A 15,077-nucleotide genomic window follows, 5' to 3' on the forward strand; every position below is an offset into this window, starting at 1 on the left:
CACATTTCTATGAACTCTTGTAACAAAACATCCGGGAAAATGTTTTTTAAGAGTTTTAATAGGCACTATCCACAGAATTGAGGTAGCCCAATGTTAACAGATACTTATAGCTTTTTAAAAGAACTATTACTGTTCACTGACATCTATTAAGTGTCTAATGGCATCCAAACAGATATTTGTTAAAAGATACTATATGCTGAATAATCTTATCTTTTTATACACATAAGGGACTTGAACTCAAAACTTGACCTAACAAAGAATCCCCTATACTGCTAATTCAAATGTATACCACCTCAATGGAAGACATGGGTATCCATAAATGCTTTATTTTTTTTAATGATAACTGGAAATGGTGGCCATGATGATAACGATGATGGTGACAGCAGGTAAGGGGTACTGGAGGTGTACATATCTTGGACACGGGGCACAGCCTTCCATGTACATCATCTTATATGTTCCTTACATTCCTGACTCAGACTGCCTGATTTAGAATTCATGCCCCACCATCAACCAGCCATAGGATATTTAACATACTATTAATCTCTCTGTGGCTCACTTTCTCCTTAAGTAAAATGGGTGCTAGAGTAGTAGCATGGCTGGGCAGTTGTGAGGATAGAGTTAGCATACATAAAAACAGTACTGAGAGGATGGAAAACACTAAAAAAGTGTTCGTTGTGATGATGCCATGCCCATTAAATAGTTATGAAGTAATATTGTTACCCTTATTTACATAAGAGTAAACTGCAGCTCAGGAAATTTAAATAGCTTGAGAAAAAGTAATCATTCAGCTAGTGAGCTCTGGAGTTTAGATTTACACCCTGGCGGTTTGTCAGTAGACTCAGTGTTCTTGGTCATTATCCTCCATGTGACAGAACTTCTAATTCACTTCAGAAATGAAGAGCAGTGATAACATGTAAGCATGGCTAAAAAGCAATGTTGAGTGGCTGTACGATGTAGGGGGGATGCAGAGAGGGAGGGTAAAGCATGGATTCCTCTTAGCTATTAGTCACTGTCCTGTCCAGGATACTTCAGTCTTTGGGTCTTTTATTGTCTCTACCACCATAAAATGAAATGAAAGTGTGACTTCTTCATGTAATTGAGTTATTTAATCAAATATTACTTCCCAAGCCTCTTAAAATATTTTTTAAAACTGTGCTAAGCCTTGTGGCAAGTCCAAAGAAAAATAAGGCATCTTCTTGTCCTCAAAGATATTGTAATATAGTTGAGGAGACTAGAGGTGAGTGAAGGGGTGTGTGTGTGTGTGTGTATGTGTGTGTGTGTGTGTATGTGGTGTGTTTGTGTGTGAAAGAGAGAGAGAAGAATTTAAAAAAGGAATATATATATGGTCAAAACATAAAGTGTTTAAGTGAGTAATTTCATGCCTAGTAATATACCCAAGTGAAATAAAACATGTTTATAAAAAGTATTATACAAGAATGTTCATTGCAAGCCATGGCTGGTTGGCTCAGTGGATAGAGCATTGGCCCCACATGCAGACAACCCAGGTTCAATACCTGATCAGAGCACACCCTGGAGAAGCAACCATCTTCTTCTATCCCTCCCACCCCCTTCTCTCTCCCTTTCCCTTTCACAGCCAGTGGCTCGAATGGTTCAAACATCAACCCAGGCACTGAAGATAGTTCAATTGTTCCCAACATTGGCCTCAGGTGCTGAGGATAGCTTGATTGATTTGATCATCAGCCCCAGACAGGATTTGCCAGGTGGATCCCAGTCAGGGCACATGTGGTAGTCTGTCTATCTTCTTTCCTCTCACTTAAAAAAAAAAAAGTGCAATTGCATATATTCATACTAACCTCAAACTGGAAACAACCAAAATATCACATACAAAAAATGGATAAACTGTGATATATTAATACAATGGAATACTATTTGGCAATGAAAAAGAATGAACAACTGCTATACACAATATGGATGTAAATCAAAAACATTAAGATGAATGGAAAAATCCAGATACAAAAAGAGTACCTATATGACATTCAAAAACAGGCAGAACTAATCTATGTGATAGAAATCAAACAAGGGTCACCTTATGGGGCCTAGAGAGAGACTAGAGTGGCACAAGGCAACTTTCTACAATGACAGGATGTTTTATATCTTGATATAATGGTTTACAGGGGTACATATTTATCAAAATTTATTAAATTGTATCTCTAAGATCTATGCATTTCACTATATAAACTGTTTTAAAAAATGACTTTTTATAGAAAGATCTCAAATACTCAATTTAGTGAATCAACCTGTATTTGTTATTTTGTAGCCAAGAGTAAGGGAATATGAGGACATGTGTTTCTTTGTTTTTTATTTTCTTTGGCAGAACTGTAACATGTTAAACCTTTTGTTTAGAAGAGTTAGTGGTGGTAGGCATGTGTGAAAATATATTTTTAATCTCTTAAACATGAGATTTCTGAATAAAGATTATGGTGATAGAAACAGAAAGGAAAGGATGACTATAAAAGAAAGAACTTGACCTTTAATTAGGAAGCAAAAGAAAGAAATGAGTCAAAGAGATTAAGTTTTTGAGCATGTGAAGCTGAACATATGACATAAAGTCCAAGAATTGAGAAGAAAAGTCCATTTTGAGGGAAGGGTGATGTCATACAAACTCGAGCCAAAGAATGACCTCCGAGTTTCTAAAAAGTAACCAGAAATGTGGGCTTAGAGGTCACAGGAGTCAAACTGGAGAAGAGCAAAGCTACACCTTGAGCAGGCCCCTCTTTTTCTTTTTTCTTTTTTTTCCTTTGGCAGTAGGACACAACAAGCTTTATTTCAGCCAGGATTTTTGTTAATTGAATTTATTGGAGATGCATTGGTTAATAAAATTATATAGGTTTCAAGTGTACAATTCTATAATACATCATCTGCACAGTGCATTGTGTGATCTTCACCCAAAATTTAGTCCCCTTTCATCACTGTTTATCCTGTTTAACTGCATCTACTTGCCCCACAGCCTCTCCCTATGGTAATCACCATACTGTTTTCTGTGTACATGAGTTATTTATTTTTATTTTTTGACTTAACCCTTTCACCTATTTCATCCAGCACCCTCCCCTCTGACAGCTTCCAGAAGGAAGCTCAGAGATGCCATCATTTTTAGATGTGCAGTTTATTAGCAGTGCAGCTAGGATGAGAACTCAGCTCTCCACCACAGACCTAGTCCATCTGAGCTCCCGCACTGGGGCAGCAGCTTGAAAAGCACCAGAACCATATAGAGAGGAACTGAATTGTCCAGCATCAAGGCAAAAGCTGGGAGTGGGGGGAGGGCAGCTTTCCCTCAGACAGAAGTGCTAGAAGAGACTATTGTACCTTTGATGAGCCATCCCCACACCAGGCACCATATTTGAGACTTCATGGACCTGGCTAACACTGTTTGTCCCACCCAAACTTCAAACCCAGACAAGCTGTTTCCAGGGGCTTTTTCCATATGAATGGCCTGTCTTGGCTCATGCTTCAGATTTTCCTATAATCTCTCAAACAAGCAGCAACTGGCCTCAGCATGCCCAGTACCTCTCTAAAGAGACCCATCCCTGGCACTAGCAGCAGCCAGCCTTGGTTTGCAGCTTAGCTTTCCCTGGGCACCTCCAAGGCCAACACACAAGTAGCAGCCATCTGCAGGTCACTTTGTAACTCATGCTGGGTAGCCCCAGGCAGGACACAGATGGCAACTGATCTTGGCCTATACCTCCTGGGAGTCCCCAGAGCCAGCACACCCAGTGAACAGCTTCAAACCACATCAAAGCATCACTACTTGACTACTTCCACAAGCAGCAAACTCAAGGGGAGGACTCAGGAGGCACCAGAGCCCCACTGAAGTCATCCTGCTCTGTGGGGTGAGCACCAGCACAGCTGATTCTCCATGGTGGTCAGAGGTCAACAGCCAAAGCTAGTCCTTGCAGCTGATTGACCTAGGGGTAAATCCCTCCCATTGATAGGCCAACAGCAATCCAGGTTCAATAGAGGAAAAAGGTATACGCAGCCCACATTGGAGGCACACCTTGGGTGATCAAGGAGGTTGTGCCATTGGACCCTACAGAAAACATACTAATTAGGTCACTCTACCAGGTCTGGAAGATGTAGCAGCTCTATCTAATACATAAAAACAAATACAAGGGGAGGCTGTTAAAATAATGAGACAAAGAAACATGTCCCAAATGAAAAAACAGGACAAAACTCCAGAAAAAGAGCTAAACAAATAAAGACAAGCAATCTACTAGATGCAGAGTTCAAAACACTGGTTATAAGGATTAAGAATGCTCAATGAATTTAATAAGAACCTCATCCATAAAAAAAAAGACCAGTCAGAAATGAAAAATACACTAACTGAAATGAAGAATAATTTACAGGTAATCAATAGCAGAATAGATGAAGCTGAGAATCAAATCAGCGACTTAGAAAATAAGGAAATGAAAACAGTCCATCAGAACAACAAAGGAAAAAGAATCCAAAGAAATGAGAAAAGTATAAGGAGCCTCCAGGACAACTTTAAGCATATCAGCATTCACATGGTTGTGCAGGAAGGGGAAAAAAGCAAGAAATTGAAAACCTATTTGAAAAAAAAAAAAGAGAGAAAACTTCCCTAACTTAGTGAAGGAAATAAACATACAAGTTCAGGAGGTACAGAGAGTCCCAAGTAAGATGAACCAAAACAGGTCCATACCAAGACACATCATAATTAAAATACAAAAGGTTAAACACAAAAGGAGAATCCTAAAACCAGCAAAAAAATCAGTTAGTTACTTACAAGGAAGCTCCCCATAAAACTGTCAGCTGATTTCTCAACATAGATTTTACAGGCCAGAAGGGATTGGCAAAAAATATTCAAAGTGATGAAAAGCAAGGACCTACAACCAAGGTTACTATACCCAGCAAGGCTATCATTTAGAATTAAAGGACAGATAATGAGCTTCCCAGACAAGAAAAAGCTAAAGGTGTTCATCACCACCAAACCAGTATTTCATGAAATGCTAAAGGGTCTTCTTTAAGAAGAAGAAGGAAAAAAGAGATTAAAAATATGAACAATAAAATAACAATAAATGCATATATATCAACAATGGAATCTAGATAACAAAATAAACAAACAAGCAGAACAGAAACAGACTCATGGATACAGAGAACATTTTGATGGTTGCCAGAGGGGGGGGGGGTTGGGGATAGGTGGAAAAGATGAAGGGATTGACAAGTACAAATTGGTTGTTACAGAATAATCCTGGGGATGTAAAATACAGCATAGGGGATCTAGACAATAATATTGCAATAATTATGCATGGTGTCAGATGAGCACGAGATTTATCAGATGACCATTTAGTAAGTTATATAATGTCTAATCAGTGGAGTGCACAACTGAAACTAACATATTAATGTTTATAAACAATAATTAAAAAATAAAAATGATTTAAAAATGAAAAAAATTCTCTTATCCAAAGCACAAATAACTACCATACATCAAATATTTAAATTGTTATAATATTTCTAATATGTAATCAATCTTCAAATATCACCATTTATCTCAAAATATCCTTTCTTTTTTGATTCAAGGTCCAACCAAAAATGATACACTGAATTATTTGCATGTACTGCTAGTATTCTTTTTTTTTTCCTTTTCTTTTTTATTATTTTTTGGTCTTTTATGGCATTATCATTTTTGAAAGATTCAGGCCAGTTATTCTGTAGAATGATCTTCAACTTAGATTTGCCTGAATGTTTCTTCACTATAATTAATTAATATTACATAGATAATGTAGCCTTCAAAGCATATAATATAAGAAGCCATATTATATCAATTTGTCACACTGGCAATGTTGGTGTCCATCAGATTTCTCCATTTTGGAAGAAGCAAATTTTAATAAAGATTTATGTAGACAAAAAAAAAAAAGAACAATGTATGACCTATATACACTTACTGAAACATCCACCCATTTTTAACTAAGTAAAAAGCAATAAAAGCCTGAGAATAAAACATGACTCACTGTCTATAAAGACCTGAATTACCTAGTCTGTCTGCACACAATTGCCAAACTGCCCTGGGAGCTCAGGGCTGTTTGATGGTACATCAGCATTTCTTACACAAAAAATACAAGCACATGGAACAAGCAGTATCTTGTCTTTTATTTAAAATTTTGGCATTTTGTTTAGCGTTGATTTTTTGCATTAATTTTGATTTTAAAAAGGATTGCATTAAGCTGTTATTTACCTTGATTACTGAGTTTTTTTTGCCCTCCCCCACACCCTTAAATGCTGTGCTTTAGGTGAATGCCTAACTTGCCTCACCCTAGTCCTGGTCCTGCCAACCTCTGTGTGGTCTGTCACCACAATTCAAACCATTCCTGCCAAATCACTGCTCAGAGTTGTAATTTTCATTTATTTTTAAACACACATTGTGCTGGTATTTTAATCCCAACTTAAAGAAATTCAATTGCATATACCTTATAATTTGTTTGATATACAAATTACTTTGCATTTAAAATATGATTTTTCTTCAGTCTTTGGTCTTCCACCAAAGTTTAAATTTTTTTTCATCTTACCTCTCTTTTGGTGTGTTGTGCTTTATAGATCCCTTTGCATCTGCATTTCTTTAATAAATTTAATTCCAAAAGCTGCCTCATAAAGAAGGACAAAAGAATGTGAAGACCCACAGATGTGTTCACCTTTCTCCCCATCCCCAACCACTTCACCACCTTCTCACTCCCTCCCAACTTCCATTTTATTTACTTCCCAGTCTTCTTCTACTCTCTCATCACCCAGGCACACACGCATGTGACTAGAAATGTCACCTGTTCCTCTACATATATCTTCATTAAAAGCTAGCAACAGGAAGCAGATGGTAATAGTCACTGGCATGTCTCCATGCCCACTGGATTCATCTCTATGTCTATTCCCTGCAAGTTTACAAACCCACGGGGAGACAGCAGAAAGAGGGAAGGAGGTAGAAGATGTGAGTATAAATACAGTTGCAACAAAACTTTATGAGTCACTTCCGTCTCTCCGGACTGTGGTCAGCGGGGTAATTCAGTTCACAGATCTGCTGCAGGGGACAAAGTGCCACCTAGGACAATCCTTTAGTTAGCCTGAGAGACAAGGACATCACTTAGCACAATCCTTTTGCTAACAGCCTAAGAGATGAGCTCCAAGATGGGAATTGGCTTGCTTTTACAGTTAACAGCCACAAAGCTATAGCATGAGGAACACACCAGGCATTCTAATTCCTACTGCAGTTTTCTCCACATTATATTACTCTAAAGTCATTTCCCAAGTGATAAAGATAGTCTTAAATGAAAATGATTTTGATTAACTTTGGAAATGTCACTGACTAGAAATATACTTAGCCTGAAAGAAGATAAAATCTTTGAGTGTTTTTTAAAAGTATCTTTACTTCTATACAACAAATCAAGTAGGCTACAAAGAATGTGGATCAATCACAAGAAACACATTTTTAACAAATTATTAAAAACTACTAAAAGTAGTCAGAACATAAAACCGCAGCTCAAATGCACTTTTGAAGATGTGTCTTACCTAACAATGCTGTCAGTTATTGCTCCCCAAATCTCTCTCCTATCTTCCCAACAATTATCTCTATCATGCTCTTTATTTCCTTCACAGAAGTCACACACTTAACACTGTCATGCTTACATGTCTGTGCATGTTTATGATCTCTGTCCTCCAGGAACTGTAAACCCTGTGAGGGCAAAGACTTTGTAGACAATTTTCACCTCTAGATCCCAGTTCTTGCACATACTAAGCCCAACAAATATCCGCTGAAGAATTAAATGAATAATGGCAGTCTCAAATTCAAAGTTTCCATCCTTCTGCTCCCTATTCTCTATTTATCTGCTCCTTCCCACCTCACACCTTAAAAATTAAAAATCTTGCCCTGGCCGGTTGGCTCAGTGGTAGAGCGTCAGCCTGGCATGCGGGAGTCCCGGGTTCAATTCCCGGCCAGGGCACACAGGAGAAGCACCCATCTGCTTCTCCACCCCTCCCCCTCTCCTTCCTCTCTGTCTCTCTTTTCCCCTCCCGCAGCCGGGGCTCCATTGGAGTAAAGTTGGCCCGGACACTGGGGATGGCTCCATGGCCTCTGCCTCAGGTACTGGAATGGCTCTGGTCACAACAGAGCGATGCCTCAGATGGGCAGAGCATCGCCCCCTGGTGGGCGTGCCAGGTGGATCCCGGTCGGGTGCATGCAGGAGTCTGTCTGACTGCCTTCCCGTTTCCAACTTCAGAAAAATACAAAAAAAAAAAAAAAAAAATTAAAAACCTTCACCTGGCCTAGGGAGGTGCAGTGGATATAATGTCAAACTGGAATGCTGAGTTCACCATTTCAAAACCCTAGGCTTGCCTGGTCAAGGCAAATACATCAAGCAATCAATGAACAACTAAAGAAAAGCAACTATGAGTTGATACTTCTTGTTACCCCACCTCATCCTTTCTCTATAAAACATTTTTTTTTTTAAGCTTCTGTGTCCCTCAAGGCAGGTTTCTTATCATCTGAGACTTGTTAATGGTGTTCACAAAAGGAAGATGGTGGCTATGACTTACTGGTGGCTCAGTTCTCTTATCTCACACGGCTTGAAGCACCATTCTTTGGCCAGCATTTCTTGTTGAGATGCTTCTTCTAAAAACATTATCTTTAAAAGAAAGAAATAAAAGAATCATAAATTAATGAACCATAGTCATTTGTTACTAATAAATATCTAAATCTTTTAAAAGAGACTATACTATGAGTTAATTTTAAAAGGTATTTGATACTAAATTAGAGCAATAACTCAGATACCAAATGAGTTCAGGGGCAAAAGGACAGGTATTTGCCCCTAAAGTATACTGCATGATATTTCTTCTTTTCTACCATTCTATAGATGGAAGCAAGACTTCAAATATTCTAATTTGGTGATACAGGATATTAAAAATGACTATATTTTTCTAGTACTATGTATGAGACACAAACAGAATGATCCCTTGTGTTGGACCTGTGAGATCTGAAGCCCATCGGCCACAGCTGGGAAAACTCAATGGTTCTCTTAAACTTTCTTGGTCTGCTTTTACATCTACAGGGGTTAATACCAGTACATACTTCACATGGCTATTGTGAGGCCTAAATGAGATCATTTTAGTATAGAAGTTAGCACATTCCTGGAACATGTTAAATGTTACATTTATCACATCTATTGTTGACAGTTTTAAAGTATACTGTGGTTGCTGTCTCTATAAAAATGGATTGCAAAGGAAGAATAAAATATATATGCAGGAAATAGCATTTCATTTTTAAATGAAATATTGCAAAGAAAATAAAAGCATTTCACGGAATATGAAATATTCAAAAGAAATACTGCAGATAAAATATAATTAATTAGAAAAAAGATAATGCAAAAAAATTTGTTTATGGAAATAAATATTAACTTGCTTATTCATTGAATATATCTTTTATTAAAAATTTAGGATATTTTTAGAAGAGAAAAAATGAAGATATAATTCCTACAAATAAGGAAAAGTAATTTGTGATTCAAAACATACATTAGAATAAATTAAAATCAAAGCAGATACATAATTAAAACCCACAAAACAAAATTTATTAATATACCTCAAAATTGATTTACCATTAAAGCAATCAATCAAAATATTTATAAAACATTATGCTTTCACATTTAAAAATATATTTGAAATAAGTGGTTTTGAGAAAAATATACTGGATCAAAATTTATTCTGAAGAGTAGGAAGAGTAAATGAATGAGCACCATACCGTAGGAGAAACTTAGAAAGTTTTACTAATTCTAGGAAATCATATGGCTCAGACCATGCTGTCGTAATAGTAGTATCCTGCCCATCACAAATGCATATGTAACTTTCAATTTTTAACAGCCACATTAAATGTGTGAGACAGAATAAATAATATTAATTTTAATAAGTTGTTTTATTTAACAACCTAGATGGCTATACTAAAAGATTATCATGTCAAAATGGAACTCATATAAGAGTACTAATTTTATTTTAGAAGATATTCAGTCTTTAAATTTCTGGGTGTATTTTTTATTTAAAGTACATTTCAATTGATTTGCTAAATTTTCACCAGAAATATTTTATGTGTAAATTTTATTTTATATAATTTACAAAAATGATTCTCACATACCCACATAGTTCCAAAAATACTTAAAAGTTTTCCAAAACTAAGATGACTATCAATTTCTAAATAAAAAAATGATAATAAAAATAAAAAGTAAAAAAATTTAAATTTAGTTCATCAGTCTTACTAGCAACATTTCAACTACTTAATATCCTGTATTGGACAGCACATGTTCAGAGTATTTCTTAGCCCAGTTCTGTCCAGCTTTCAAAGAACATGAGGTAAAGAGCACTAGAGCATGGGAAAGAATGGACACCTCCTTATTTTTACAAAGTTAGCATAATCCTCATACCAAAACCTGAAAAAAACACACAACATAAACGTCAATACATACATGCAAAGAGAGACCAAAAATTACAAGCCAATATCACTAGTTATTTAATAATATAGATGCAAAACTAATCCAAATGATATACTGGCAATAAAAAGTAAAAGTACAGGCCCTGGACGGTTGGCTCAGTGGTAGAGCGTCGGCCTGGTGTGCAGAAGTCCCAGGTTCGATTCCCAGCCAGGGCACACAGGAAAAGCGCCCAGCTGCTTCTCCACCCCTCCCCCTCCCCTTCCTCTCTGTCTCTCTCTTCCCCTCCCGCAGCCAAGGCTCCATTGGAGCAAAGATGGCCTGGGCGCTGGGGATGGCTCCTTGGCCTCTGCCCCAGGCGCTAGAGTGGCTCTGGTCACAACAGAGCGACCTCCCCACCCCCGGAGGGGCAGAGCATTGCCCCCTGGTGGGCGTGCCAGGTGGATCCCAGTTGAGCGCATGCGGGAGTCTGTCTGACTGTCTCTCCCCGTTTCCAGCTTCAGAAAAATAAAAAAAAAAAAAAAAGTAAAAGTACATTACAATAATAATTTAATAATTCAGCATGTTTGCAACATGTGAGCCTCAATTATTCTGACGAAGCAAGTCACATCTTCTATCAATGTACAGCAGATTTTTAGTAGTTAGGTAAAAACCTAACTCTTAAAGACTGCTGGGATAAACTCACCCACCTCTTCATGTTACTATCAATTGACACTCAAGCTAGAATTGACCTGTTGCACACATATACACCAGGGATCTTGATTTATATCATTATTTCCATTAAAGCTTTGTACTTTCTTGTCTCTTACTGAGCTCCCATCACTCTCCACTTATCAAAAACCCTTCACTGTAACCTCTTGTTACTGCCTCTCCATAAGCAGCAAACTCCCCAAAGTGTTCAATATGTGCTCTGAGTTTCTCCCTCCTAACAGCTGGGGCTCTACCCCCAAGGACATGGCTTCCCCTTTGCTGTTCAAAGGGTAGGCATTCTTACATCAGACCAGGCAATGAACTTGGTGCCTTCCATACCCACCATAGCCATTTCCAAACAATTTTTCCTGGAGCTTCTTGTGAACAAAGAAGGCGCCTTTAAGACCCACCCTTTCAGCTTTCAAGAACATCTTTTCTCTCTTTTTGTTGTTCTCCTTTATCAACCTTTCTCTTATTGTTCAAATTGGTTGAAGCCTGCCTCACACCCTTCTCTCCACTCCAAGCCCTGCTCTTCCTTCATTATAATATCAGCCTGGACAAACCTTTTGACACCATAGCCAGCTATTTTCATGAACTTACCTTCAGTGGTTTTAGTAAAAAAAATGTGCAGAGCACTTTTTAGTCAACTCATGTTCTAGCCCTCTTCCATGATGATTTCAAATCTGCCCTCTCTTCAAATTTCTGCTCCCATTTGTCCCCAAAATATACACTATACATTTGCAATAGTGAAAAATAGCAAACAATTTTTCAAAAGTCAGTCATTAAGGGATTGATTAAATATTACTAATCCCTGCAGGAATTAAAAGTGACAATAAATGTACTGAATATAAAATTATCATTGATACAATCCTAATGTTTTTTTGAAATGCAGGTTACTAGTAACATGTACTGTATTATCATATTTTTTTTCTTTTTTGGCATTTTTCTGAAGTTGGAAACAGGGAGGCAGCCAGACTCCCACATGTGCCTGACCGGGATCCACCCAGCATGCCCACCAGGGGGCGATGCCCTGCCCCGCTGGGGCTCCACTCTGCCACAATCAGAGCCACTCCAGCGCCTGAGTCAGAGGCCACAGAGCCATCCTCAGCGCCCGGGCAAAGTTTTGCTCCAATGGAGCCTTGGCTGCGGGAGGGGAAGAGAGAGACAGAGAGGAAGGATAGGAGGAGGGGTGGAGAAGCAGATAGGCGCCTCCCCTGTGTGCCCTGGCTGGAATTGAACCCGGGACTCCTACATGCTAGGCCGACACTCCACCACTGAGCCAACCAGCCAGGGCCGTATTATCATATTTTTAATAAAGATATAGGGTGTGTGTGTGTGTGTGTGTGTGTGTGTGTGTGTGTGTGTTGGGATGTTGGTTCTAAATGTTGACAGTAGTTAATATGTATAATAGAATTTGGGGTTAATATTTTACTATCATCTTTACACTCTTTTAGATTCAAAATTGTTTAACAATAAATGTTTTATCTTATATAAAACATTAAAGTTAATTCCATTTTAAATATATATAAAAATGTAAAGGAAAAAATAGAAATACATAATCTCTACTCATAGAGCCTAAGGTTGTGTAGTTAAGGCACACAGATAATGAATCATATGGGGAAGGCCTGGTGACAGAGTACAATGGACCCCATCAGTTCCAATGAAGAGACAGTGGGCATGATCAGTGAGGGTTTTAACAAAAAGACAGAACTCTGACAATGATGGATAGGATTTGACACTTGAAGAGTACCCAGGGTTGAAGAGAAAAGTATACAAAAGATAAATAATGATAGAAGCAGAAGCATGAAGGCTAAAAGCTACAAGATGTCTTTATAGACACAAGTGTACTTAAATATCATTAGAGCACTAAGTTGGGGAAACCTTTAATTCATAAATCAATTGTTTCATAGATTCTTTTGTTGTTGTTGTTCTTATTCATGTATTTATTCATGATTACTGTTTGAGTATACCCTGTGTGAGAAGCTCTAGTCCAGGGTCTATGAGTAATAAATTAATAGATTAATATAAGATATATTACACAGATTAGTGAGTACTATAATAAAAATAAAGTAAATGAAGTAAATAGAATGTGGGGTGTGAAATTCTCTCTGAGAAGTTATTTTGAGCACATATTTGTATGAATGTAGGGAGTGAACCACTAGGATATTTTGGAAAGAGTGTTCCAGACAGAGAGAACAATCAATACAAAGTCCCTAACATATATATTTAAATTAGATGCTTGGCCTGTTTTAAAACAGCAGGGAGGCAGTGGGGATAGAGTACAACAGCTAGAAGAAAAAGTGGCAGGAAATTGGATGGAGGAGGTAGCTTTGAAGGTCATGGTACAAACTTAAGGTTTATTTTTAAGAATCTCTAAAAGTATTTTGGAAAACAAATATGGCAAAACTACAAAATATTATTGATTTTTTTATGAGGCAATGGGCCTTTCAACCTGAGGTTACCTGGGTTTATGTAGACATTCATTCACTTATTCAATATTCACTATTAAGAGTGCATATCATGGCCCGCGGTCTTCCTCTTCAAAGGCCACAGTTTAGGTGGGCTGTCAAGCACATGCAGCAGTCATTAACAAACAAATTTCATGAAGTCATTATAGTGCCAGCTGGCAAGAACCTTTTCATTTCACCCCCTTGTTTTCCAGATGAGGATATTGAATCCCTTCTGTTATGCATGTGACTTCAAGTGCTCTCTTTCTTGAAACTGGGATTATTTAGGATGAGCAATAATGAGTATGTCAAGACACTAAAGCCAAAAACAGATGACTAATGAATATCAGCTGAAGAAAACAATCTCTGCAAGATAGAAGCTTCAAACACCAGATGGCAAATTTGGGCAAGGGCTTGTTGCTATGGAACAGAGTAAACTGTTCTTCGGGCCATTGTGAAGTAGCTCGGCCATCAACAAAATAAGGTAACATATATTGCAACCCATTAGACCAGATCCACTCTTAGGCACTGTAATGGGAGATAAAATCACATAAAAATAGGAAGTCTCAAGATCTCTGAAGCTTTTGGACAGAGATGAAAATTACCTCTTCACCTCAAATACATTGGTGCAAAAGAAAGATGAAGTAAGATTGACTTATTTTTTTTTAAGTTACTCTATAAAGGTAGAATCGAGCAAATTCATGTCATAAAGTCACCAAAGGGAAGCATGAGAGACTTAGATTTTCAGGTCTGAGATTCTCATTTCACAGGTAAGTAAACAGACCAGGAAATATGACTTGCCCAAGGTCACAGGGCTAGCCAGGAATGTCTGCTGGACTTGACCCATCTTCTCAGACATTCTCCCACACTTGTGTGACTGCTTCACTAACAGCATAAACCAAGGGTCAGCAAGCTTTTGACACTGGGTCAGGTAAATATTTTAGGCGTTGCAGACCCTACTGTCACTGTTTCACTCCACAACTCTGTAATTGTAAAGCAAAAGCAGCCACAGACAATATATACACAAATGGCTAAAGCTATGTTCCAATACAACTTTGTTTACAGAAAACAATTTACAGTTCATATAATATTCTTTTGTTAAAAAAATATAATTTTTCCCTAACCACCTAAAAATGTAAAAACCACACTTAGCTCACTGGCCATATAAAATCCAGCAGTGAGTTGGATTTGACCTGTGGAGCACAGTTTGTCAATGTCTTCTACTTTTTTTTAATTTTATTAATTTTAATGGGGTGACATTAACAATTAGGGTACATAGGTTCAGAGAAAATATCTCCAGGTTATTTTGATATTTGATTATCTTTTATACCCATCACCCAAAGTCATATAGTCTTCCCTCACCTTCTATCTGGTTTTCTTTGTGCCTCTCCCCTCCCCCCATGCCCTCCCTCTCTTTCCTCCCCTCCCCCCTGTTAGATTCAGGGAGTACTGGGGCTGCCAAAGAGTGTAACTATTGAAGGAACAGGGAGTGCTGCAAAGAGTGTGACTATTG

The 15,077-nt window shown here is 37.8% G+C and overlaps 1 protein-coding gene across 1 annotated transcript in view; it reads right to left on the reverse strand.

Moving 5' to 3' along the window:
* The window catches only part of GDA (guanine deaminase), a 92,456-nt gene that overhangs the window by 34,969 nt on the left and 42,410 nt on the right, over positions 1 to 15,077 (reverse strand). The window contains exon 2 of the mRNA XM_066257091.1: positions 8,551 to 8,639. Coding sequence (XP_066113188.1) covers positions 8,551 to 8,639 — 89 coding nt within the window. The remainder of the gene's footprint in view (positions 1 to 8,550; positions 8,640 to 15,077) is intronic.

This window comes from Saccopteryx bilineata, chromosome 2, assembly GCF_036850765.1.
Source record: "Saccopteryx bilineata isolate mSacBil1 chromosome 2, mSacBil1_pri_phased_curated, whole genome shotgun sequence".
In the NCBI taxonomy this organism is placed as follows: Eukaryota; Metazoa; Chordata; class Mammalia; order Chiroptera; family Emballonuridae; genus Saccopteryx; species Saccopteryx bilineata.